The sequence below is a fragment of the Amborella trichopoda genome, chromosome 5 (genome assembly GCF_054954075.1).
Source record: "Amborella trichopoda isolate Santa Cruz 75 chromosome 5, AtrichopodaSantaCruz75HAP2 v2.0, whole genome shotgun sequence".
NCBI lineage: Eukaryota > Viridiplantae > Streptophyta > Magnoliopsida > Amborellales > Amborellaceae > Amborella > Amborella trichopoda.
The window spans coordinates 1,412,009-1,437,646 of NC_142340.1; the positions used below are offsets into that span (position 1 = coordinate 1,412,009).

Below are 25,638 nucleotides of genomic sequence, written 5' to 3' on the forward strand. Positions count from 1 at the left end.
TTTTTTCTCATGTTCACGCATCTTGATGTCAAGATGATCGATTTGAAGATATTTGGACATCAAAACAATCTCTTCTAATAAATTTTTTAATGAAGGCTTTAATTTGATTGTTTAGAGCCTCGGCTCTATATAAGCTTTTCCCTTCATGTTAACTTTCTATTAGGAAACTTGTTTCATGGCAAAGTGTAAAGCATCTATCTTAATATGGCTGCAATCTAAAAAGAATGAAAACTAATGGTCCAAATATTTTTTTACTAAAATTATTATTTATAGTTTTTAAAATTTATTGATTTTTTCATATTCATGTTCGATATGGGACAAAATGGGATTAGCCCACTTGCTCATGTGAACATATGAGTCCTACGGCCTAGATTGAATCTGGGTTGATCTGATGAGCACGAGATGTCTAGTAGTGCTTGAATTTTTTTTTTCTACAGATCCAAATCACTTGAAATTTTAAATGTACGTTCTCCTCATCAAGGCGCACCTAATAAAAATATATAAAAAAATTATTTGAGAAAAAAAAGACCAAAATATTTCTTGAAACTTTTTCGGAGGTATTTCTGTCAATTTATTTCATGTAAAATAATTTTTTGATATTTTTAAAAAATTCACTTATTTTTTATGAACATACGATTAAAATTTTAAATAATTTAGATTTGTAAAAAAATAACTAAAATTTAAATACTAGATATCCATGATAGTCAGGTCATCCCATATTCAATTTAAAACGTTGGGCTCACATGTTCAGGGTTAATCCATCTTTTCCTGTTAGATACCATGTGCTTAAAAATTAAATCTTAAAATCCATACATTTATTAAGAGGGCTGCATTTCTACACATGCGGGCTTGGCCGCATAGAAACCGGTCCTTTCTATAATTATTTGGAAAGTTAATGACACTCTTCTAGGGTACATGTGTTACAGGGTCTGGTACGTCTGTTCTTTCCTTTCTCTTTTTTAATTTTTTTTACTGAAAATGCCTGTAAATTTGCTTTAGTTTGATACTCATGAAGCAGGATAGGGCTCGACCTAGTTGATTTTCTCTGTAAATTTGAGACCTTAAGCTACGATTTATGTTACCTTTTGTATAGTTGCTTTAGTTTGCTTTAGTTTTGGATTTGTTCTGTTTGTTTTTTCTTTGAGTGCGGAGAATTAATGATGGGGAATGTTTGAGCTTGATCTAGGATTTCTGATCTTGTTCTGCATATACTTAATTCTTTTTTTTTGGGTAAATCAGTGAGGGCATATACTTATTCTATTTAGTCTTTTCTTCTCTTCTGTTGCTTTTCTTTTGTTTTATATGCAAAATGTAAGTTTATTGCATTGTTTGTAGGTTTGATCAAGGCTTGTTTTAATATGCTGCAGGACTGCTTGCTTTAGTAATTGGTTCTTTACAAAGTTGCAATTTTGGGTGTGGAATTTGTTGATTTCTCTTTAAAATTGCAATTTTGGTGTGAAATTTGGTAGTTCAATGTCAGGTTGTATTCTTCAGGAGATTTTGTTTTTTTGGGGGTTCTGTGTTTTTTGTTAATGACTTTTTTCAGTCTTCACCCTGAGTTTCTGTTTTGATCTTTTTTTCTTTGTGAAATTTATGAGATTTTGAGCTTATGCATCTGATTAATGAAGGGAGTTCGATTTGTGAAGAGTCATGCATCTCCAGATCCTGTTATCTGGAGATAGTGTTTTTTTTCCTGATTTTCTAGCTTAATTTCCTGACAAAATGATGGATGTGAAAACAATTGGTTAAAGTATTTTAATATTATAGACCACCCAAGGGATCCCTGGTTCACCTCACAAATTGGAATTTAAAGATTAAGGATGATGCTTTGTACATTTGAGTGAGTTGGAAACATAAAATGGATCTCATTTACTGAGGCTGGATCGATTGCTTATTGGCATTTGCTTTTCTGCAGTGGACTTATGATTAATAGAACCAACTTCTCTGTTTTGTTGGATTCTTCTACATGTACATATGGATTTCTGGTCTTTATTTTTTCTTCAATCGCATGCTTATAGGATTTGGCATGTCTGGAAATCAGAATTATTGATTGACATATTTGAATATAATTTGAATCATCCTAATAGCTTTACATTTTACTTGTCAGCTGTAAGGCAGGAAAAATCTCCTTATTTTTTTATAACAGCTTGCATGCTTGATAAAATGTGTGTTGAAATATATTGTTACCATCTTGTACATACATGACATCATACTACAGGTTTATAATGTACAGGACTAGTTGAGATTTTCATTGTTCAGAAAATGAGGAAATTTGTCAGAAAACACTCATAGTCCTAAATAAGCACCTCTTAGAAGTATTGATGCCTCTTCCTGGAAGTCCTGAAACCTATTCAAGCAGGATACTATTGTGACTGGGACTTTTGACCCTTTGCATTGTCATTTGAAGACTAGCTAGGAGGAGCCAAGCATTAAGCATTGTAATTTAAGAGATATAACCTAAGATGACTGGCCTTTGGCCATATCTTTGCCTGAGGAGTAGAGAAGGTTGGAATTTGAGTGTGAAGAGGAGGGAGATTGGGAAAAATTGACATCGTTCCGAATCGAAAAGGCAAAAAAACAAGGGTTTGATGGACGGGAGAATATGTATTTTCATAGTGATGAGATGGCTGGAGCTAAGAATAAGTACTATAACATAGAAAGTGCTAACCATTAGCCATAAAGAAGAAAAATAATTAGTGGCATTTGGAATTTTTTTTATTTCCACTAGTTATGCATTATAGACTTGGGGTGGGATGTGAGTCTAGAAATGAGCTCCTGAGATCTGATTAAGCTTGTGGATGATAGGGGAGCCAAATTTTTATTTAAAGGGCGGAGAAAGTGTTGGGGTCTCTACATTGAGAAGGCGTTTTTTCTTGTTTTCCGGAAGCTGGCTTCCATTGCATATTTGTCTTTATGAATTGTGGCTGGAGATTATGGGGTAGATGAAAGTGGAAGGTTTCTTAGATCTCATCGGATAAAAGGGGGATTCTCAGGTGCTCAGGTGCATGGAATGGATGAATAGACTGCTGTTTAGGCTTCATGAGCGGAGTACGAATGCAGGTCATTGGTGAGAAAACATAATTTCGGAAGGGCTCATGGTTAGGCTACACTATATTAAAAAAGAATACTCTATGCTAAGCATGGTGGCTTCAAGGCCTGCAGTTACAGTGGCAGAGAGGGGCTGCAAGCTATTTGAATCCCTTGTTTCAGAAGGGCATCAAAGGACGAAGAAATAGAGGCATGTCAAAAGCTACAACATGAGCTCCACTGGTTATTTTCTTGCAATAAAAACAAGATGGATTGATTTGGATTCCAATTGTAAAGGTGTTTGTAGTGATATTCATGTATATAGCTTATTGGCATCATGCACAGAGGAGATTCTATCACATCCAGAGTGTGGTCCACCCAAGCCCTCTAAAAACGAGGGCCCTTGGATGTCTTGTCGAACAAAATCATGACAGTGGACAACCTAAGAACGAAAGGAATGCAGAATTTCACATGTATGCCTATATGCAAGGAAGCAATGGAATCAGTAAGTCTAAGTCATCTTTTTTGCCTGGATCCTTTGCAACAATTATTTGGTCTTTTGCATTAAGTCTATTTGATTTCAAATGAGTATCGGCAGCCTCTGTGGAGGCCCTCTTGAGTGAGTTGTCGGCACTTATTGTATGGGGGCCAAAAATTTTAATGATGTTGTGGCTTATATGGCTTGAAAGGAACAACATGATGTTTAGGATAAAAAGGAGGAGGTGGAAGATATAAAGGAGAACATAACTTATATGCCATAGGCTAGATCAAGAAAGAGTAAGGATAGGCTGTTAGGGATTTTAAAACACATTGGAAGAAGATTGGCAGAACAGATTTTGAAAAGATGTTGGGTCCAACAAATGGTACCTCCCTGGAGGGTGACTTAAACTAATTTTGATGCTAGCTCAATATGAGGACAAGGGCCTGTCGGTATTGGAGGCCTGCTCAGGGACCACCATGGGAAGATGTTAATGACTTCCTATGGGCCTTTACGCTTGCAAGCCAAAGGAGGTGAGGATTTGCTGAATGCTTATTGGGCTAAGACTTCTGAAGAAGAGAAGGGGAGCAATATGCATAGTGGGGGACTTATAAAATGCTACCCTTGGCAGCTAAACAATGGTCTAAAAAATCTTGGAACATTTTGCAAAGTTAAGGGCGACCTTTACATTCATGGTGAGTAATGAAGGAGTGGATGTGCTGGCTAGAGAAGGGGTAACTACATCCTGTCTAGTAGTGTTCGACTTTTAGAAGCTTTGGTTAAGATCTTGTAGAGTCTGGTGTACATGGACTCCATTTTGTAAGGAAAGGATATACACTTACTTGTACATCATCTTTTGATATTAATGAAATTTAGCCCAAAATAAGATAGGGATTGAGCACTCCTGAGTCAATAGACTCAATCAAATTGACTCTGAGGACTCTCATTTGTGGGGTCTGTCATTTGTGGGGTCTGTTAATTGTGAAGACATTATTTATATGGACATATACTGATCAGAAAAATGAAAACAGATAGGAAATTTATAAGAACACTTCTATAATTTAGATAATTTAGCTCCGGAACAGAAGCCACTGGCGGTAGCTGATGTTATTGTACAACCAATGGGTAAAAAGTAGTAATGCAAGTGGAATTGGAGGTCTAATTGCAAATTTCGAAATATTGCATATGCTCTAGCAAGTGTTTTATTGTGTTACTGAAACTTTGATTACTTAATCAGTGAAGGTCAATCTATTCTGATAAGCCAGCTGACAATATCAGATCCATTTTGAATAATATCCAATATAAAGTTAGTTTGATATTATGCCACTCACTATTGAATTAAAACCATGTTTTTGTTGTATATGTTTACCAGTGTCTTAAAACTTCGCTGAGTCGACTCAAACTCCGCTGAGTAACACGTCCTTGGCAGGATGCCGGGGCGAGTTTTACATACAAACTCGGGGTTACAGAAATTCTATTGTCTCTATAAAAGTAATACTACTAAATCATTAATCGATGGTTTGTAAATGCATTTCTATATAATTTGTATGTTTTTTACTGTGATTTGTGAATTTTTCATATTATAAGCTCTCTATTTTTCCCTTTTTGAAATTTTTTTACATATTCCATCTTATATGTAATTTGTTCTGTCTTTTATATACTTCAATGCTTTTATAGCTTTCGTTTGCTTTTTATCCCTTTTGAGTAAATTTTTTTTTTATTTTTTTGATTTTTTACAATGTTGAACACCTAATTTGCTGATTTCAGGCCTATTAACATATCGGTGTTATTTGGCCTGCTTGGTGTTGTGTGAGTTTAAATCCACTCTGCCTAGTCCAGCACTATAAATTTCTTTCTTTGAAAATTTAGGGGCCATTTCATGGCAGAACAGAATAAACTGACCAGTTGAGATGGGCAAGATATGCATTATTTCATAATCATACCTATTGTTCCTTATAACAAACAGAACATTTTGAAACTAAACAGAATCCAACAAATCACAAAACTTTCTCATCAAATAGCAGCTTTTGCATTGTGGACCATTTGTCTGTCTTATATACATATCAATCAGAGTCGGGAATAATATGCAAGAAATGGCCACCATTATTGGGTATGCCAAGGTGTTATTTCTAAAATATTTGAGCAAGATTAAAATTCCATTGGAAGTCTCTCTCTTGGAGTCATCATGTTATTAGTGCTTACACTATATGAATCCAAATTCCAAAATATGTTTATGAATTCGTAACTCCTGGCCTGCTTTAGAAGATCAGAATTACTTCTCCTTTGGACATGTCATAAAGTGCGAATCCTTCGTTGTTTCTTGTTATTTATATTTTTATAATTTGTTTGTTTCTGCAGTTTGAAAATGACTGCCAAGTCGATCATCCTGGCTGTAGTTGGTTCTGGTGTACTTGCCTTCACAGTGGATCACTTCCTTGCTGATAAGAAGCTATTTGGAGGTTAGTTTGTTGCTGTCTTTCCCTATGCTATGCGCACGCATGTGTTTGTGTGCAAGAGAGAGATGAGAAGAAGGATGGTTGTGTGATAGAAGAGAGATAACCTTTGTGTATGTGTATGTGTGTGAGTGAGAGAGAGTAGAGGGACGATTGTTTGTGTGAGAGAAGAGAGAGAACCTGTCTCTTGTGTTTGTGTGAGTGAGATAGAGAGAGAGTGACTTTGTGTATCTTCCGGAAAATCCAGATAATTTGTGTCAAATGTAGTTGTAATATGTGTGTGTGCGTGTGTGTGTGTGAGAGAGAGAGAGAGAGAGAGAGAGAGAGAGAGAGAGAGAGATTTCTCCCAATATTCTTCATGCTTATCATGTTCACTGAGAGAGAGAGAGATAGAGAGAGGGAGAGATTTCTCCCAATATCCTTCATGCTCGTCATGTTCACTGATTTTGTGTTCATAACCAGGGACCACGCCGAAAACCATGACTAGTACAGAATGGTGGGAAGAAACTGACAAGAAATTTCAAGCTTGGCCTCGCACTGCAGGCCCACCTGTGGTGATAAACCCAATAAGTCGGCAGAATTTCATTGTAAAGACCCCCAGCGCTGATGCCTGATGCTTTATGAGATTAACCTGAGAGCTCAGTTTAGAAGATACCTTTGCCAAGACTTTAGTCTCTTGTTATTAGATGGATGCAATTCTTCTTCTTCCATAAGTAGAGCTCAGAAGATTGATTATTTAGGAAATATTTGACTATTTTTTTGAATAAATCAAATTTGATTTTCAGGTCTTATGGTGAATAAGGTTTGCTTGGAAATGAGAGAAATGAGTCTGGGAGTGATTAGAAAAGAGATTGCCTCTGAATCTTTGCATACCATAGTTCCATGGCAATTTCCCTATGGAATCTACCAAGGTCTCTTGTCTGCTTCTCTGGTTGCACAAACCGGGAAAGTTCGCCATGCTAGGGGTTGTAAATTTGTGTGTCTGTGATAGAGTACAAAACGAACAGATGTGTGTATGAGTAATACAAATATGAGCGTCAAAATGCCTAGTTCAATTTTGAAATTGGCCTTTTAGACAATGACATGTTCATATTTAAAATAAAATAATATCACATAACGCTACGGTTTTACGATATTTCATGAAGCTGCACATTGAACCCTTGATGAGAAATGAAGTTCTCATGCCATAAGTACTTGTGTAAGGTTTTCGGCAAGATTATGAAATTTAAAGCTAAAACAAATGGTGTAGATCCAGTGGATCAGCGAAATCTTGTTCTATCCTAAAAGAATCACAATCAACACTGAAAAAGCAACTGAAGGGATCGGTATCAAATAATTTAGTGCTAAATGCAATTGAAATCTCCAAAATTAAACACTCCAAGCAATAAATGAAGAATCACAATGGAATAATTTATTTGAAAATGCAGATGGAATCTCTGACTTGCATCATTCTAAGACAACCAAATTGTTTACTAAAAAATTCAAAGGGTTTTTTAAAATTCACTATTCCATGCACCAAAATATTTGCTAAAAATATTATTGAAAATTCTCTCATCTTGGCACTGAAAATTCTTTCTAAGCTTAGTAAAAGAAAGTTTCAACGTATGAAACTAAAGACGGAGGTTTTAAAAAGAAAAACATTGCACGAAAGTTAATCCAAAATTTTATAGTGAATTTCAAGAATAAACCGTCCCATAGAATACAATCCCATAACAATAATAGTTGTAATATTTATCATCCATTGCATATGATTAATTCTACAACACAGAGAGAGAGAGATAGAGATGTAAATTGGAGGGAGCAGAGGAAGGAAATCTATTTCCCTGCCATTTTATAAAGGATGTCGTTTGTATAAGGTTGAGGTCTTAAACAATCAAAGTACGACACACCTTTAAATAATGTCGGAATATGTTGTTTCGGTATCAAAATCTTCGTGATGGGCTTAACATTTATTTTCATCTTCAATTAGGTTGCAACTTTAAACCATCCATTTAAGACGCACCTCCCAATTTTATCATAACATGTAATTTTCGTTTACTTTTTTTTAGGATTATGTGAAAATATATTTTCTCATTTAATTATAAAATTTCAAATTCAAAAAATAGTTAATTTAAAGTAGATCTATAAACATATGAAAATATTGAAGATAGATAGTCTAGATAATGTGTCGCAAGATGCACTATTTTTAGGACTCAAATTTATTTATTTTTCATATTCATACATCTAGATGTTGAGATGATCAATTAGAGGGTTTTTCTACATTTAAACAACTTTTTTCGATAAATTTTTGAGGTGCATCTTTAATTCTACGTTTTAAGGTAGCAACCTTATGAAATAAGTTTATATAAGGTTGCAACCTAAAAATGCAGTACTACGGATGCACCTCAAAAATCCATCAAAAAAGGTTATTTTAATGTTGAAAAACGCTCTAAAAATCCATTAGAAAATGTTATTTTAATGTTGAAAACGCTCTAATTGAGCATCTCGACATCAAGATGTATGATTATGAAAGAAAAAAGGATTTTGAGTCCCAAAAATAATGTATCTTACAACACATTATCTAGACCGTCCATTTTCAAATTTTTCATAAGTTTATGGATCTATTTGATTTTAACCCTTTTTGAAGTTTAAAATTTTATATAGAAAATAACATTTACCCCCCTCACCGAAATTTCCATCCCTATTAGCCCATTCGGTTTACCAAAATCCCTTGTACCTCTACAAGTTTAAAATTTTGAGACCTTTATACCCTAATTATGTTTTTCTTTGTTTTTTTACAATTTTGATATTTTAAATTTACAAAATGCCAAACCCTTCCATTAGTTAACGTCCTTTCCTTTCTCTTTTTTGCCTAAAACCAATCTTACGTCCGTAGACACCACTCTATAAATTTAGACATGAAAAGAAAATGATTTTTTAAATATTATGACCTATTTTGCAACTGCATCAATATCTTTTGAACTTGGAAAATGATTAATCAAGATGTTTATTACTATTGTTGATGGATTATTATTATTTATTGATTCATTTAATTAAATTTTTTTCTCAAAATACCTATATGAGATGAATTATTTGACAATTAATATATTGTTGCAGTTATTAATTATAATTGTTGTTCTTATTATTATCATCATAATCATCATCATCAATAAAATTTGTATATCAACTCACCAAAAAACATATATTAAAATACGGATGTCTTATGTATGTGTTTGCCATTTTATGATCAAATTTATAAAAAGAACAAGAAAAAAACATAATTACGGGGCTAATGGATCTAATGTTTTTAAAACTTAAAAGGTACTTTGGTGATCCCAAGGGGTCAATGGGGATGAAAATTTTGGGTAGATTTCATTTTTTTAATTTTATAATTAGATATAAAAATAGATTTTGAGATAAAATTTTACATAATATTATAACCAAATTTGAAGGTGCGCTTTGGATCGTTTAGGGTTGCAACCTTACTGAAACATAATCAATTTTTTTTTTATAAACAACTGAGAAGTTAAAATTTTTTAAAAATAAAAATAAAATAGTGATATGGAAAAGATAGAGAGAGATTGACATGGTAGAAGGGGGAGAGAGATAATACTTGAGAGGGTGGCAGAAGTAGAGAGAGGAAAAATAAGGGAAGAGAGAGAAACTAAAGACATCGGAAAAGATAAAAGGAGGAGAGAGAAAGAAAGTAGGGGGAGTAAGAGATAATCACTATTTCTACAGAGAGAGAGTACGCGCCTTTTTCGGGGGGAAATAATCTTATGCGCGGGCGCTATTTGAATGAAATCGTCCGATTAAGATCGGACGGACAGATGTTAACGGTTACGCGGTAGCCGTTATAGATGACCATCGAGGCATCTACTATTCTCTCTCTCTCTCTCTACAATCCCTCTCATCTTCTTTATCTCTCTCTGCAATCTTCTTTCTCTCTCTCTGCAATCTCTCTCTACAATCTCTCTCATCTTCTTTCTCTCTTACGAGAATGGCTCTGAAAAGCGGGAAGTCCGTAGGGACTCATGACTCAAGCCAATCTTTGGCTCAGTTTATTCCCTTTCTCACTGAAGGCCTTTGCAGGAGGTGCGCAGAGATTTTGTCAGATCGTATTCGTCAGTTGGCTTCTGGTGAGTGCTTCTTTCGTTGAATTAGGATTTGCTTTTCTTTCGTTGAATTAGGATTTGCTTTCTTAACATGCAGAGAAAATTAGGGTTTTCTTCCTTTGGTTGATTTTTTTACGGTTTGCGTTGCTGGGTTGGGTTTTTGTTTCTATCTTTTCAATCCTTCTTTCAGATTTTGCCTAGGAAGGAGCAGTATCTGTAGTCTATAAAAAGTAATCTCACTTGTGTGTGGGGTACCTTAGTTTGTGATCTTCTGGGGTGTTTTTTCTGGATAATTATTGTTCTTTATATTTTAACGGTCCTTCACAATTTTCTTCATAGTCTTCTGATGTTTATCTGCTGTTTTGGTTAATTGATTCCTTTCTTTATATTTTATAGGGAAATTGGATCAAGATTCATTATCAAATGGACATTTTTGTAAGGATCAGAGGTACTTAGTTGCAGCTTCTTCAAGTTTGACTTTGTTGGATAGGAACTCCAATAGCCAGTCAAATGGGAACTTTAGGAAATCATACAAAAGCTCAACCAACACATCTGGTTCTAGGGTTCCTACACCCTCAGGAGAAGCCTCTCTTTCCTCCTTAGAAGGTACCAACTATAGGGACCATCGGGTTGCTCATTGGCGAGGAACGAGGCGTAGAAATGGCATGTTTCCCAGACAGAGGAATTTGATGAAAGCTCAACCAACACATCTGGTTCTAGCGTTCATACGCATTCAGGAGAAACCTCTCTCTCCTTGTTAGAAGGTAGCAGCTATAGGGACTGTCGGGTTGTTCATGGGTGAGACATGAAGGATAGAAGTGGGCAGTCCCAGACAAAGGAATTTGATGAATCACTCAACTCTGAAGTTCAAAACAAGAGTTCATTGATGAGAGATGAGAGAGAGTGGATTCGATTTACGCAAGTGGTAAGGAAAAAGGACTATATATCCTTGGAAAGGATCAATGGGAAACTGGTTAACATTGTCAAGGGACTGGAGCTGCACACTTGTGTTTTCAACGCTACTGAACAGAAGACCATTGTTGATTATGTTTACAGCCTTCAAGAGATGGGGAGGAAAAATGAACTAAGGGGTATGCCTCTTACTTACTCTCTATGGTTTCGATGTTTTTGTGTGGTAGCATAGAGTTGTATGATATATGATATGTGTAGTTCCTGGTGTTAGAGTTATGTTTATCTATATATTTTTAATGTTGGAGCAACTACTTCCATAGCCTTTTGTTCTCCGGCAATGTAGAGCCACAGTGTACATATTGATGAATTCAGCATAAATAGACTCATGGCGTATTGGTGACAGCCATCCAACAAAGGAATCTGAGATCTATATAATCGTTTGAATGTGTCTGACTTATGTATAATCATTTGAATGTATCTTTATTTTTGTCAAAAGATTCTATGCTCCATTGGGTGCATTCCTCCATTCACTCCTTCAAGTAAAACCCAATCTAGGAGTATTTGTAGGATCCCAAATTTTGGGGACCTAAACTCTTCAACCTAACAACCAACTTTATAGGGGGGGGGGGGGACGGGGAGACGACACTTTTTATGTGTCTGAAAAAAATAACATCCTCATATTCTAAATAGACCGTCTAGTTTTTGGATGGTCAGGTTTAAGTGTTTAAAAACTCAAAATCCTTTCTTTTTATTTCTTTTTCTTTTTTTTCATCTGATGATTCTTAAGGAGGTCCCTCAATTTCCTGAGTAGATCATTTTCCCAAGGGAACTATGTGGGCTCTTATTGTTTTATCCTTTCTCAATGAACTATGCCTTGTTTGCACTTGCTGCATACCAATGTACACATCCCTTCACATTAGGCATTGTTACTTATGGGCAGAAAGGGAAAATATATGATTCCAATTTTTAGGACTTCATGTTGTATTTTCTGTGCTATTTTACAGTGTATCTACTGGGTAAATTGTTTTTCTTCATTTTATTGTGTGTACCTGTATGGAGCATATGAGAATACAATAAGTCACCCTTCGTTCATGTCACCCATCATGCTGTTCATTCTAGTGTTCTGTCACCCCTTGCCCTAAGTCTCACTGGGAAACAACAACATTACAAGCAAATAGGAGTACAAAAAGTAAATTCTTGTAGAAGATATTTTTGCACATACTTAAATCAATGGGATTCTTGTGATTATTTATTCATGCCTCGTTTTTTTAAGTCCAGGTTCCCCTTAATTTCCAATAAATATCCCAAGCACCCAGTCATTCCGTAACGCTCTTGTTCTTATCTCCCCCACTCCCCACCTATGTTTCCTTGCTCCCCATTTGTCACCACACTAGTTGCTCATAGTTTCCTCATTTGGAAGACTTGTGGAAGACACATATGTTATTGGTTGATTTTTATAATCATATTCTCATAGGAATCCTATGACATCTTTAGTGGCACAGTGTTTTTAAGACTTGCTGAGTTTGACTCAGACTTGGGTCAGTCACTTGGACCTGGCAGGATGTCATGTTCATATGAAATCATTGGGAACTGGTCAAGTCTCAGCAGACCTAGCGTGTCTTATTCGGACTTTGCAGAGTACCTGGGCCATGCCTGGTTTAAGGGCCATGTCCACATTTAGAAACAGAGGTGCTCTGGCACTGTATTTTTCTGCCTTTCCAATGTTTTGTTGGCACCTGATAACAGGTGTGATGCCAATTAACTGGGCATCTAAATTCCTCTGGACAAATTGTACATTCAGCATTTGTACTATCATTTGAAATCTGGAGTGTTTTGGCAGATTCACTTTGGGAAGCTGGCAAAAAATTTATCATTCATGTTACAAAAGATATATGGTTATTGTTGGGCGTTTGTCATGGTTAGCTCCACTATATGCATAATTTTGTTCTTCTAAAGGTTGATTTGGCAATGATATTCATTTACTTCTATAACTTAGATGTATCTTGTCTGATTTACTTCTACAACTTATATTTATCTCATTAGCTTAGATGTATGTAGGATATTATCATCCAAATTTTCTTTATATTGGATTATGGTTTCATATCCCAGAGAGTCAGTGCCATATTTCATGCTAATGCCCTGTGGAAAAATTCTGCAAGCAAAGAGAAAGAATTTTCATATAATACTACATTTAATGTACACAAGTCAGATTTTTGGAATTCCATGTATGTGGCTTTTAGAAATTTTAATTTCTGATGATTGTTTTTTCTCCTAAATGGCATTTATTAATTTTTAGTGTTATTAATGGCTTGGCACAGTGGCCATGGTTTGTATGATATATACTAAGCCATTTACATTTTTCTTTTCAGAGCGAACTTATTCACAACCACGGAAATGGATGCGTGGGAAGGGGCGTGTGACCATGCAATTTGGTTGCTGCTACAATTATGCAGTGGTAAATATAGAGTATACTATATTTTAGAGAATAATCTTTTCACGAGTTAACGTTCTTCTAAATGTAATTAAGAGAATACTACACATTAGAAACTTTGACATAATGACATTATATGAATCTTCTTTGAGCAGGATAAGAATGGGAACCCACCAGGCATCATTCGTAACGAGGAAGTGGACCCCATTCCTCCCCTCTTCAAAACAATGATCAAAACAATGGTCAGGTGGCATGTCCTTCCTACGGATTGTATTCCCAACAGCTGCATCGTTAACATCTACGAAGAAGGAGATTGTATACCACCCCATATTGACCACCATGACTTTGTCCGCCCTTTTTGCACGGTGTCATTCCTCAGTGAATGCAACATAGTTTTTGGTGCTAACCTGAAAATTGTGGGACCAGGAGATTTTGCTGGTTCATTTTCGATCCCTTTGCCTGTCGGGTATGCTTACAATTTGTTGCATTTCTTTGGAAACAATGTAGTGTGTCCTTTTTCATCTTTATTATAAGTTTTTTTGTTAATTGATTGGGTAGAAATCAAGAGTTTGCCCCCTAGCTTGTTGCCCAACAGTGAATATTGTGCTCAGTAGGGGTGTAAAGAAATGGTAACTAGTTTTTATTTGGGGATAGGTGATGTTACTTGGCGGATTTTTTTCTTTTTAGTGTGTAAAATATTTTTTCCTCGACACTTGAGCTATTTGTTAGTTATGCAACTGATTATTTCTGTTCAAGATCAATATTGATTATGTGTTATTTATGTAACTGATTATTTCTGTTCCTCATACAGATCAGTGCTCATCTTGAATGGCAACAGTGCTGATGTGGCCAAGCACTCTGTTCCGGGTGTTCTGGCAAAGAGGTAATTTATGTCAATTCTAATTATGTGTTTTGCATTTAAAAGTTCCTCTAAAATTGCAGAAATAAGCCTTTAATGTAAATAGAAACGTGCTTTCGTCCCTTTTTTTTTTTTTTTTCTCATTTTATAAATGAAGAAACAAGAACTATATTTCAGGCAAATGGAAAACATACTTAAAAACAACATGCTTAGAAAAAACATGCAGAATCGTTAAACATACTTGGAAGAAGTTAGAACACAGCTAACATTGTGGTGCTCCACTATTCGATTTTGAAACCTAAACTTCCGAATTCGATTGATTTGAAAAATTCAGCAAACTGTATTTAGCATCAAAGCTCTTAACACCCCCAAATTTTGATTTTGCAGGATCTCAATAACTTTCAGAAAGATGGATCCCTGGAAGATCCCCAACAATTTTTCCTCTGATCCGGACCTTTGCAATATACAGCCACTTCATTAGTGGTTACACACGGTCTTCTGTATCATTATTTTATTGTAACCTAAGCTGACTAGCCTTTGGCCATATCTTTGCCAAAGGAGTAGAAAAGGTTGGAACTTGATTGTGAAGAGGAGGGAGATTGGGAAAAATTGAATAGAAAAGGCAAAAAAACAAGGTTTTGATGAACCGGGGAATATGTACTGTCATCGTAACAAAGAAAGTGCTAACCATTAGCCACAATGAAGGAAAATAATTAGTGGCATTAGGAGATTGTTTTATTTCCACTAGTGGCATTAGGAGATTGTTTTATTAGCCACAATGAAGAAAAATAATTAGTGGCATTAGGAGACTTGGGGTGGGATGTGACTCTAGAAATGAGCTCCTGAGATCTGAATAAGTTTGTGGATGATAGAAGAGCCAAAGTTTTCTTTAAAGGGCGGAGAAAGTGTTGTGGTCCCTCTATATTGATAAGGGGTTTTCTTGTTTTCCAGAAGCTGACATCTATTGCATATTTGTCTTTATGAGTTGTGACTGGTGATTTTTTCTGTGGTATGAGAAGAGTCGCACTGTCTGCCACTGATTAGCATCTCGTGAGGTCTCCATGGGTCTTTCAAGCGAGATAAAACTGGAAGGTTTATTAGATCTCATCGGAAAAAAGGGGGCATGGAATGGATGAATAGACTGCTGTTTAAGCTTCATGAGCAGTGTACAAATTCAGGTCATTGGTGAGAAAACATACTTTCGGAAAGGTCTATGGTTGGGATACACGACATTAAAAAAGAATACTCTATGCTGAGCATGGTGGCTTCAAGGCCTGAAGTTAGAGGGGCAGAGGTGGTGGAAGAGAGGGGCTGCAAGCTATTTGAATCCCTTGCTTCAGAAGGGCATCAAAGGACAATGAAATAGAGGCATGTCAAAAGCTACAACATGAGCTCCACTGGTTATTTTCTTGCAATAAAAAGAAGATGGATTGACTTGGATTCCAATAGTAAAGGTGTTTTGTAGTGATAGTCATGTATATAACTTATTGGCATCATGCACAGAGGAGATTCTATCACATCCAAAATGTGCTCCACCCAAGCCGATGTCAAAATCTTGACAGTGGAAAACCTAAGAAAGGATTGCAGAATTTCAAATCTATGCTTATATGCAATGGAGTTGTAACCTTATTTGCGACCTCAAAACAAAAATCCAAATATTTACGTCAATAAAAACGATTTTATGATATTCCATGGATGCCGTGCAATTTTTGGACATTAAATTTTGTGTTGTCAAATAGCCAAATTCCAATTTACTTTGGAAAATACTCGTTAAAGATGGATACCAAAATATATTTAGATCTAAGAATATGATGATTTTTCATATGATCCATCAATAAATATAGTATGATTTTTAGTCCATATAACGAACATCTGCAGTCTGTGAGTTGAGTGGAAGTTTTGATGTTGGGTTGGCTAGACTTGTAATTTTACCATTAATTCGAATAGTGGACTAGATCGCCTGATTTTCCCGAACAGTAGAAGATTGGTTCGATTCTCTCAAAGAATAGGGACTCGGGCCAAAAACTTTTATGCTGTGAGTATTAATGTCACATGAATACTTAAAATTTGTAAACAACTAAGATTAAAATTTTACAGTTTTATTATTTTCTTTGAATTCCATCCGATCTTCAAATTCAAATGGGTACGGGTGAAGGTGATTGATTTGACCTACCAATCTAATTTTTAAAACATTAATTTTTACATGTAGTTTAGAAAGCATACAACATGCTCTTTTTGTGACCTACCAATCTAATTTTTAAAACATTAATTTTTACATGTAGTTTAGAAAGCATACAACATGCTCGTTTTGTAAGGCACTATAACTTACTCCTTTGGGGCCAAAGGTGCTTAGGAGAAGTTTTTTTAATTTATAGCTTTGGAACCACTTTTTAATTTATAGCTTTGGGAACCACTTTAGCATATGATTGTTGTCAGAAAAAAAATGGGACTTCAGATGTAAAACGACCATCCAAAAATTGAATGGCCCTTGTTAAATATTTTGACGTCAGTTTTAATAAGGCACTCACCGGTCTGAATGAGATTTTATTTATTTTTAAGCTTGGTTACTAGGTTTAAGAGGTTAAATCCCCAAAATTTAGAATCCAAGGAATAAACCTAGTTTAGGTTTAACCTGAGGGAGAACATGGAGCAAGAGATCGCTTCGCTTTGACTTAATAGTTGTGACATATTGATTTTAGCCCATACATTTGGTCTATTAGTCGGATGGACTACCTACTTGCATCCATCTTTAAGATAAATGCTTTATACCTCTAGACTTTATATTCTAGAAATGTAGTTCAGCCTACATGAAACAATTATTCTTAATGTTTTTGTTATTTTTTCAATTTCAAATCCAATCGATTCAACTCGTGATCAGATTGATCAAACCTCTCATTGGTCTGGTCTATTCGCCAACTCATTCTTGATGACATTGTTGTATAAGTCTTGCCACCCGAAAAACATACACAATCAACATCCGAAATGGAAGAGAAGTAGAGGATACAGAGCCAAGAAGATGAGCCCATATTACAGAGATGAAGCCATGAATGGATTCATCAAGGCAGAGAAGAGGGACTGCTAGGGTTTTAGAGAGAGAAAAGAGAGAGGATATGTGAGCTAATTTTCATGGATCAGAATTGCAAAGGTGTCAGAATATTAATAGGTGGTATTTATTGAAAAAATTGGGAAATGGAACAATTTGTACAGTGGAGGTAAGTATCGGTGAAGTAAACATGCCACCTGAAATGAAAATCAAAGGAAAGTTTTTTATGAAATTGTATTTTTTTGGGAGTAATTTTGGTTAATGTCCCATAGTCCTATACTCTCCCGAGGGCAAATGCTTCTCTCATGTGCTATGGTCTCGAGGGTATATATACTCGCCTTGAAAAAATGTCCAAATAAGACAATAGAGTCACATCATTTTAGTAAGATAATGCATTATTTTCTTAATTTTCTGAAAAAATGTACTTTATCAAAAACCAATTCGAATTCTATAAATAAAACGACAAATTTAATTTTAGTTAAGTCCTATATTACATATTATTTCCTTATGCTTGTTTTGTAATGCAATTATTGTATCAAAGATTAAATTTATAAAAAGTTATTCATAATCATAATAAATATAATTGAATATCTAATTATTAATATAATTGAATCTCTCTAATGAAAAGATTCTTATGTGATGGGGCTGAGGATGAATATTAGTATCAGCTTCTTCCAGGTTATATAGGCCAAAAAATGAAGGTGGCCTTGGTTTTACATTTCTTACTCTATTAATCCATAAAACCCAATTTCATTCAATTTTGGGTACGTATGCATCTAAATAACTCGCACCTATCAAAAATATTTAAAATTGTTTTTTAAACAAAATTATGGATCTGCCCTTCGAAACTATTTTTTAAACAAAATAAAAGTAAACTTTTATTGCTTTTGTCCCTAAAAAAATTGTTATTGTAGAACTCTCAGATATCAGACCTATTAGTTTGTTGACCAATTTGTATAAAATTATTGTTCAGATTTTGACGATAAAACTTAAGGTGTTGAGATGCGTTATATCTGGACCTCAAGCAGTCTTTATCCAAAATAAGTTGATAACTGATAGTGTGCTTGTGGGTCAAGAATGTATCTACTCCAGAGTTGAAAGTAAAGAACCAGGTGATCAACTTGGATATGGAAGAAGTCTATGATAAGGTTGAGCGGAGCATACAATTAGAAGTTTTGAAAAAAATAGATTTTGAGGAGAAATGATATAATTGGATTTATAATTATTTATCTTTTCCATATTTCTCGATGCTTATCGATGAGTGTCCGAAAGTTTTTTTTTCAAGCCTCTAGAGGTCTTCATATGGGAAATCCTTTATCACCTTTTTCTTTCACCATCTCTACCCCAAAAGGGCCATTCTAGTCACCGTTCCATTTTTTTAAAATAAGTGAGGTCCCTTTGGATCTGGACCGGAACCGGTCCGGCTAATTCTGTTCTATCAGGTTTCGATTCTCGAGTACTGTTTCCGGCCTGCGGCTGAAAATATCCTGCCTCTTCAATAATAATATTTTCCGGACTTGAAATCTCATTTAAATCCCTTTCATAAGTTTGAGACCCATCCTATAAATACCCCTCGTCTCCCTGAATTTTACGTCACTACGCATCGCCGGAAAATGTCTCCGATCAAGGTTGGCGACTCGATTCCCGACGGTTTCTTCTCATTTTTCGATGAAAATAACTCTCTCCAGAAGGCGGCCGTACACTCCCTATTCGCCGGAAAAAAGGTGGTTTTCGTCGGAGTTCCTGGTGCTTTCACTCCAACTTGCAGGTAAATGCATTTCTATATATCAACCCTATTTTATTGTAATTTGTTATATTGGTCCTTTTTTTCTGAATGAAATTTTGTTGGGTTGCTTTTTGATTTGGCGGTTTGATAATTTTTAGGAGATTCTGTATGTTTGGGTTTTTTTTTCTGTTTTTTTTTTTCATGATTTTGGTTGGTTTTCCAGCTATTTTCATGGTTTTGGATTTTTAATGTTTTATAAATTTACTTTTTTGCTACTTTTATTGGGTTTATGTTGGTTTTCTTCACTTAGTTTTGCTAGCAACTTTTTCTTTTTTGGCTGATTTATCTTGGTTTAGATAAATTTCCTAGCTAGTTACTTGTGTTTTCGGCTTCGTTAGTGGGATAATCTTGATTTACGGCACATTAAATGGCTTTTAATTTTAAAGTTTTGTTTTCCTCTGAGTTTCTATGATTTGATTTAGATGGCTTCTCTTAGTTTCATGATGCTTAATACAGTTTATCTTAGTTATTCTGAATGGGGTTTTATCTTGTTCTTTTAATGTTTTATTGGGTTTCATCTTCTTCTTCTTTTTTCCATAGAATTTCATGGGGCCGATCTAAGTTATCTGACTAATTCACCTTTATTCTTTTATTTTCTTCCTAATTTTTTGGATTATTTAAATTCTTGATCTGAATTTCTGGCAATTTCAAGGAGTTTATATTGATTTCTGGCTTATTTCAGGGGCTTATCTTGATCTTTTAACCTATTACTTCTGAGGTTTTATCTTATCTATGCCTATTTTCTAGGGTTTATCTAGGGTTTCTACTTTTATCTTGGCCTGTGTTTCTAAGATTCATTTCATATATTCTAACCCCAAAAAATGGGAGCGCATTTTATTTTTAGAAATTAAATAATCTTATTATGAAGGCTTCACTCTAGGCTTGCTATGTGACTAGAAGACAGTAGATTTTCTCTTATTACAAGTAAAGACTCTATATTCTTTTTTTGTTTGTAATTAAAAACTTCACCCTTCTGGTTTGTTGGTTTTTGATTTCTTGAATTGCCTTTGCAGTTCCAAGCATGTTCCCGGTTTCATTGCACAAGCTGAAGAGCTCAAATCCAAGGGTGTTGATGAAATTTTCGTTTTCAGCGGTACAGTCTCTCTTTCTATGTACTATTTCTCCATGGAAAATACATTGATCTGTTGACGACCTCTCTCTCACACATTTTATATATATATATATATATATATATATATATATATATATATATATATATATATATAGGTGCTGTTTCTATAAGGTTGTAACTTTAAACAATCCAATTAAGGTGCACCTCCAAATTTTATCATAACATGTAATTTTGTCCTAAAAAAATCCCTAGGATTATTTTAAAATCTATTTTCATATTTAATTAGAAAATTTTAAACTCCAAAAATAGTTAAAATCAAGGAGATCTATAACATGAAAATCTTGAAAATGGACGACCTAGATAATGTGTTGCAAGATGCACTATTTTTGAGACTCAAAAACTTTTTTTTTTTAATATTCATACATCTCGATGTCGAGATGATCAAATAGAGTGTTTTTCAACATTAAAACAACCTTTCTGATAGATTTTTGAGGTGCATATGTAATTCTACGTTTTAAGGTTGCAACCTTACATAAACTTTTCTATATATATATATATATATATATATATATATATATATAGAAATAGATTGGATGAAACATCAATTATAAAATATGGTTGTTTTTAAATTGATAAGTAGATGAAATGTTCTCTTGCTCTCTCTCTCCTTTTGTGCTACTTCAAGCTTCACTGACTTATAATTAGTAAAGATCAGGTATTGATACATTCATGATTCACTTGTAAGGGGAGAAGGGCCATTAATATTGCACCGCACCTCCGTGTCTAGCTGATGAGCTGCTTTGGATCAGTGGAGTAATTCCAGGAGGATACTGAGTAAAACAACCCGTTATATCAATCATTAGAAAAAAAATGCAAATTATTTTCTCTTTAAGTAACTGCTGGTAATAATTTAAATTTGCTGAGTCTGAAGACAAACCATGGGAACAGGCGAGTCTCGTGGATACTCAACGTTTTTTTTGTTAGAAAAAGTTTATATAAGGTTGGTGCACCTCAAATATTCACCGGAACAAGGTTTGATGCTGAAAAATCCTCAAATCTGATCATCTTGATTTTGAGATACATGGATGTTAAAAAACAAAGGCCTTTAAATCTTGAAAATAGTGCGTCTTGTAATATATTATCTAGACTGTCAATTTTCAAGTGTCCATAGATTTACTCGATCAACACTATTTTTTAAGCTTTAAATTTTACAATTAGAAGTGAAAATAAATTTTTAGGTTATCATAAATATTTTCGGTACTTTCGATACTATTTGAAGATCCAGCTTACTTTGATTGTTTAAGGCCATAGCCTTATACACACCACACGGATGTCCCAGTCAAGTCAAGTTACCCGACTCGGGCACGGGATGCTAGCAAATCCCAACCTGAGTTCATAGTTTATAAAACACTGACTGCTAGTCTTTTTTTTTTGATGAAAAGGTTAACTTGTATTGAAAGAGAAAAAACTGTATACACACAAAAAGACTCAGAAAAGACGGCGACCCACAAGTTGGGTGCTCAGAGATACAACAGATGCAGTGCTTTAGAAATTAGAAAAGATTGAGAGAGAGAGAGAGTTGAGAAGATAGAGAAGAGATAGAATTAGACTCAGGAGCTATCACAAAAAAGAAAAAAACAATGAACTGATATGGGGAGCTGGCCGAAATTTTCTTCTAATCCCCAAAGGTCTATGTAACGGCAAGGGGGCTGGCCCCAGACTTCTTCTTATCCCCTAGGGTCCAAAGTTTGGGGTGGACCTGTCGTGGAAATGTCGCTTTTAAGTATTGATGGTTGTCTCAAGTGATTTACAGGGGATGATGAATCCCCAAAGTGATATCCCTGGTAGAGCTGTTAGACAAAACCCAAAGGAGACTACCAAAGCGAAATCTGCAGGGATTCTAGAGATCAAGATGAAGCAAAGCTGCTATCGACATTAGCATCCTTTCTGATGAGAGGGTCTTCAGTCTTTGAAGGGGGTCGACTGATGTCGAGACAGAATACAAAGGGTAGAGAGGGAAAGAAAGGTAGTTTGGAGGATAGGGGAGAAAGTAGGGAGAGCTAGAAAGGTTGTCCCGTGACGTTTCCTACCCAAAAAAATTTACTGGACAAAATAAAGGAGTTGTAAGAGTGATGTAGTTTTTGAAATTTTGCGAGTGGGACATGGGAATGAGAGTGTGGAGACAGCAGAAAGGTTGCTGCGTGACCTTATAACCTTGTGAGGGGAGTGAAGTTTAATATGGAAGAGGGACGAGAAAGATGAGAATTTAGAGTTCAGGGGCAAGACGTGAGATGATGAGAAGTTTACAGAGGGAAGGCAAGACTCGAGATGATAGAAGGGGAGAGGTGAAATTCGAGGTGTGAGATGAAAAGAACAAAGATGTGAGAGGCTAAACAGGATTTCGTGAGGGTTAAGAGAGATAGAGAGAAATGTACGAAATGGGATGGTATGATGGGAAAGGGATCTGAGTTAGGGAGAGGTACCCGAGCCCCTTGCTGCAGACAAGTGTGCTTCTTCAGAAATCTACCTCTCGAGCTCTAACAGATGGACTTGAAAATTGGCTCACAGAAAACACTGACTGCTAGTTAATTTGCCATTGTATTTATTTCCTCGTGAACTTGCGTGATGAGCTCTCTCTCTCTTGTTGCTGCATCTATGCGTTTTTCTTGATTATAGTCTCTATTCTTAGTATTTCATAGTTGAGAAATTGATGGGCTCTTGTGCACAAAAATTGAATTTGATCTTTTTGTATTGATCGGTAAAATTGCGGAATTTGATTAATCTTATCTAATTCTGTTTTATGCATAACATGATTTGAATTTTTGGAGTCCTTAACAGGCAACAGTAGTCATTCACAAATACCTGTTACTTTGTGCTTCAAGCTGTTTTTGTAGTTTGGTGTTTGGCAAAATAAATGTGCCTCTCTCTCTCTCTCACACACACACCGAATCAACTGAGAAAACAGTATCTCTCCTTTCACCCGCTCTCACACACATGCACACGTATACACTCACATAGAATGGACTAAAAGAACAGCTTATCTCATCTCTCACACAAACAAAACACACAATTGGCTAAAGGAACAGGTTATCTCCCTCCTCTCACTCTCCCTCTCTCTCTCACACAAACACACAACAAAACAAAAAAAACGCACATACACTCAATTGGCTAAAAGAACAGTTTATCTTTCGCTCCTTGCACAGATGCATACACAAAATGGTCTAAAAGAAAGTTGCTCTCTCTCTCTCTCTCTCATGGGCATGTGCATTCACCTAAATTTCCATCACTGATATCGTCCCACCTCCATGGAAACAGTGAATGATCCTTTCGTAATGAGGGCATGGGCAGAGTCATACCCCGAGAACAAGCACGTAAAGTTTGTTGCCGATGGCTCTGCATCCTACACTCATGCCCTCGGGCTCGAGCTTGACCTCACCGAGAAAGATCTCGGGATTCGCTCTCGAAGGTTTGCTCTATTGGTTGATAACCTTGTGGTCAAGGTAGCAAACCTAGAGGAAGGAGGAGCCTTCTCTGTCTCTAGTGCTGACGAAATCCTCAAGGCTCTCTAAGAGTTTGTTTCTTCTTCTCTCTCAAAAAGTTTGAGTTTGTTTGATCTTCTCTCTCTAGGAACCTGGTCTTCTATGAATAACGGGTTGCCTTTTAAGCCCCCTCCTTTGTGCCTTAGTAATCACTCTGTGCTGTAAACTCTGGGAGTTTTGTTGAAAATATTATTACTTCTATTAGAAGTTCCATTTTTACTGGTTTTGATATTTGTTTCATTTGATGGTTATGATACTAGCAATAACTGAGAATTTAGTCTTTGGGCTTTTTAGGGATGGATATTGAGGGAGGGTATACAATAAGACAGTTCTTTTTGGTACAAAAAGGTTATAATCACTTTTGATGTTGTTATATGCGAAATCAGGCGACACGGAGTGGCAATCTCAATTGGGAAGAATTCTTCTCGGATTTCGAATAGAGAAATGTCACACTCTAGCTGTCTGATTTTCAATCCGATGCGTATGTGTATGATAACATGACCTCTCTTCTCTCTTTAGGTCTCTCTATATGTTTCTCTTCCTCTATTATTTTAGGGTGAGTTTGAATGGGCCTTTAAACATAAATGGATGTATGTTTTTCTTGGAAAGATATACAAAGGGACCGTTCAAGTTTTTTAGTAGTAAGAAGTCACAAGCACTTTTAAGAGTGTCATTAACTATATTCAAAATTTTTTTTCTCAAATTTCATGATAAATCTCAAGCCATTCAATTTGAAATCAAAATCTAATGGTTAGGAATAATTGTGATCTCTTTGTAATCAAATAGTATACAAATCCATTTTTCTTCTACATATTAGAAATTTTTTTCAACAAAGCAAGTTTGTGCCTATTTTCCCTTCTTTGGGAAGTACTGGCTACCAGTCATATTCCACCCATTTATTCCCTTTTCTATTTAATCATTTTTACACCCTATTTCATTGTTAACTAACCCTAAAGGCCCTTTTAGGTCTATTGATATTTTTATTCTTTAATTGTTTTTTCTGAGTTGCCAATCCATTCGGCTTAGATTGCTTGTTTGTATTGCCGATTTTATTAGTGATCTGGCTGATCAATATTTGGTAGGGCTGGCAATGGACCAAGCGACCTGGTTCTTAAAAAAATTGGGTTTTGGCCACAAATTATGGCCCGAGGACTCGGTTAGGGCTAGTAACAGCCCGGTTTGGCCTGACCCAAAACTTTTTTTTTTATCCATATGTTTTTAGCCTAGCCTATCTTTGTGGGGACAAAGGCCAGGCTAAGGCGAAAGGTTGGCCCGACCTGTTGCCCTACTTTTAATATTGGGGTCAGTAGATGAACAATCTACCTCAATAATCTATATTTTGAAACACTAGTATCGCATTTAACACTGCAATTTTCGATAAGTAATAGGGCGCCATAAGCTTCCAAATAACTTTGGTTCTATTTGGTTGTCTTTCCATTATCAAATCAAACATTTTCCTATAGGGGTCTTCAATATCTCAGGCTCCCAAAAAAGCCCATTTTAGAATATGGTTTAAAATCACAAAATATATATCATAAGATGCCCCGAAAATTTAGAACCTATGCATCATGGACACGCATGCTAGAGCTTTTTATTTTTTTATTTGTAGTACGTATATTTCACTTGTTACTTAATTTGTAGTAGGTATATGACCAACATATGCTTAAAAGCCTTTCATTTTATTTATTGTCATTTTCTCTTTTGTAAGGAATTGTATACTAATGGTGTTATTAGAAGGTCATAATTATTTTTAGATATTGAATGTAAAAATTTGATCGGTTGAATTATGTCACAATATTTGAAAAATTTTATTTTAAATTTTGTCTAGTCAATGACACCCGATGTCACACCTAGCGGTCAATAATAGTTGTGATCTTCTTATACCAAAAGTAAATGGTTTAATTATATACTTCTATTTTTATTAAACAATAAGAAAAATACACA

The 25,638-nt window shown here is 35.3% G+C and overlaps 3 protein-coding genes across 4 annotated transcripts; all 3 read left to right on the forward strand.

The window, feature by feature from the left end:
• Positions 1-711: 711 nt before the first annotated feature.
• On the forward strand, positions 712-6,747 carry LOC18426655 (uncharacterized). Of its 2 annotated transcripts, none has more exons than XM_011622267.3 (3): positions 712-932; positions 5,864-5,964; positions 6,421-6,747. In XM_011622267.3, the coding sequence occupies exons 1-3, from the start codon at positions 916-918 to the stop codon at positions 6,570-6,572; spliced, it is 270 nt and encodes an 89-aa protein (XP_011620569.1). In that variant the 5' UTR covers positions 712-915; the 3' UTR covers positions 6,573-6,747. The 2 variants fall into 2 exon arrangements, with proteins under 2 accessions (XP_011620569.1, XP_088722823.1); XM_088866697.1 differs by having other exon boundaries at positions 923-1,047.
• Positions 6,748-9,841: 3,094 nt separating this feature from the next.
• LOC18426657 (RNA demethylase ALKBH9B) lies at positions 9,842-15,928 on the forward strand. The gene is made up of 7 exons (XM_088867778.1): positions 9,842-10,076; positions 10,449-10,810; positions 10,855-11,143; positions 13,334-13,419; positions 13,551-13,861; positions 14,207-14,278; positions 14,642-15,928. The coding sequence occupies exons 1-7, from the start codon at positions 9,938-9,940 to the stop codon at positions 14,733-14,735; spliced, it is 1,353 nt and encodes a 450-aa protein (XP_088723904.1). The 5' UTR covers positions 9,842-9,937; the 3' UTR covers positions 14,736-15,928.
• Positions 15,929-18,889: 2,961 nt separating this feature from the next.
• LOC18426658 (peroxiredoxin-2B) lies at positions 18,890-23,923 on the forward strand. The gene is made up of 3 exons (XM_011622269.3): positions 18,890-19,065; positions 20,097-20,176; positions 23,471-23,923. The coding sequence occupies exons 1-3, from the start codon at positions 18,911-18,913 to the stop codon at positions 23,722-23,724; spliced, it is 489 nt and encodes a 162-aa protein (XP_011620571.1). The 5' UTR covers positions 18,890-18,910; the 3' UTR covers positions 23,725-23,923.
• The last annotated feature ends 1,715 nt before the right edge of the window (positions 23,924-25,638 follow it).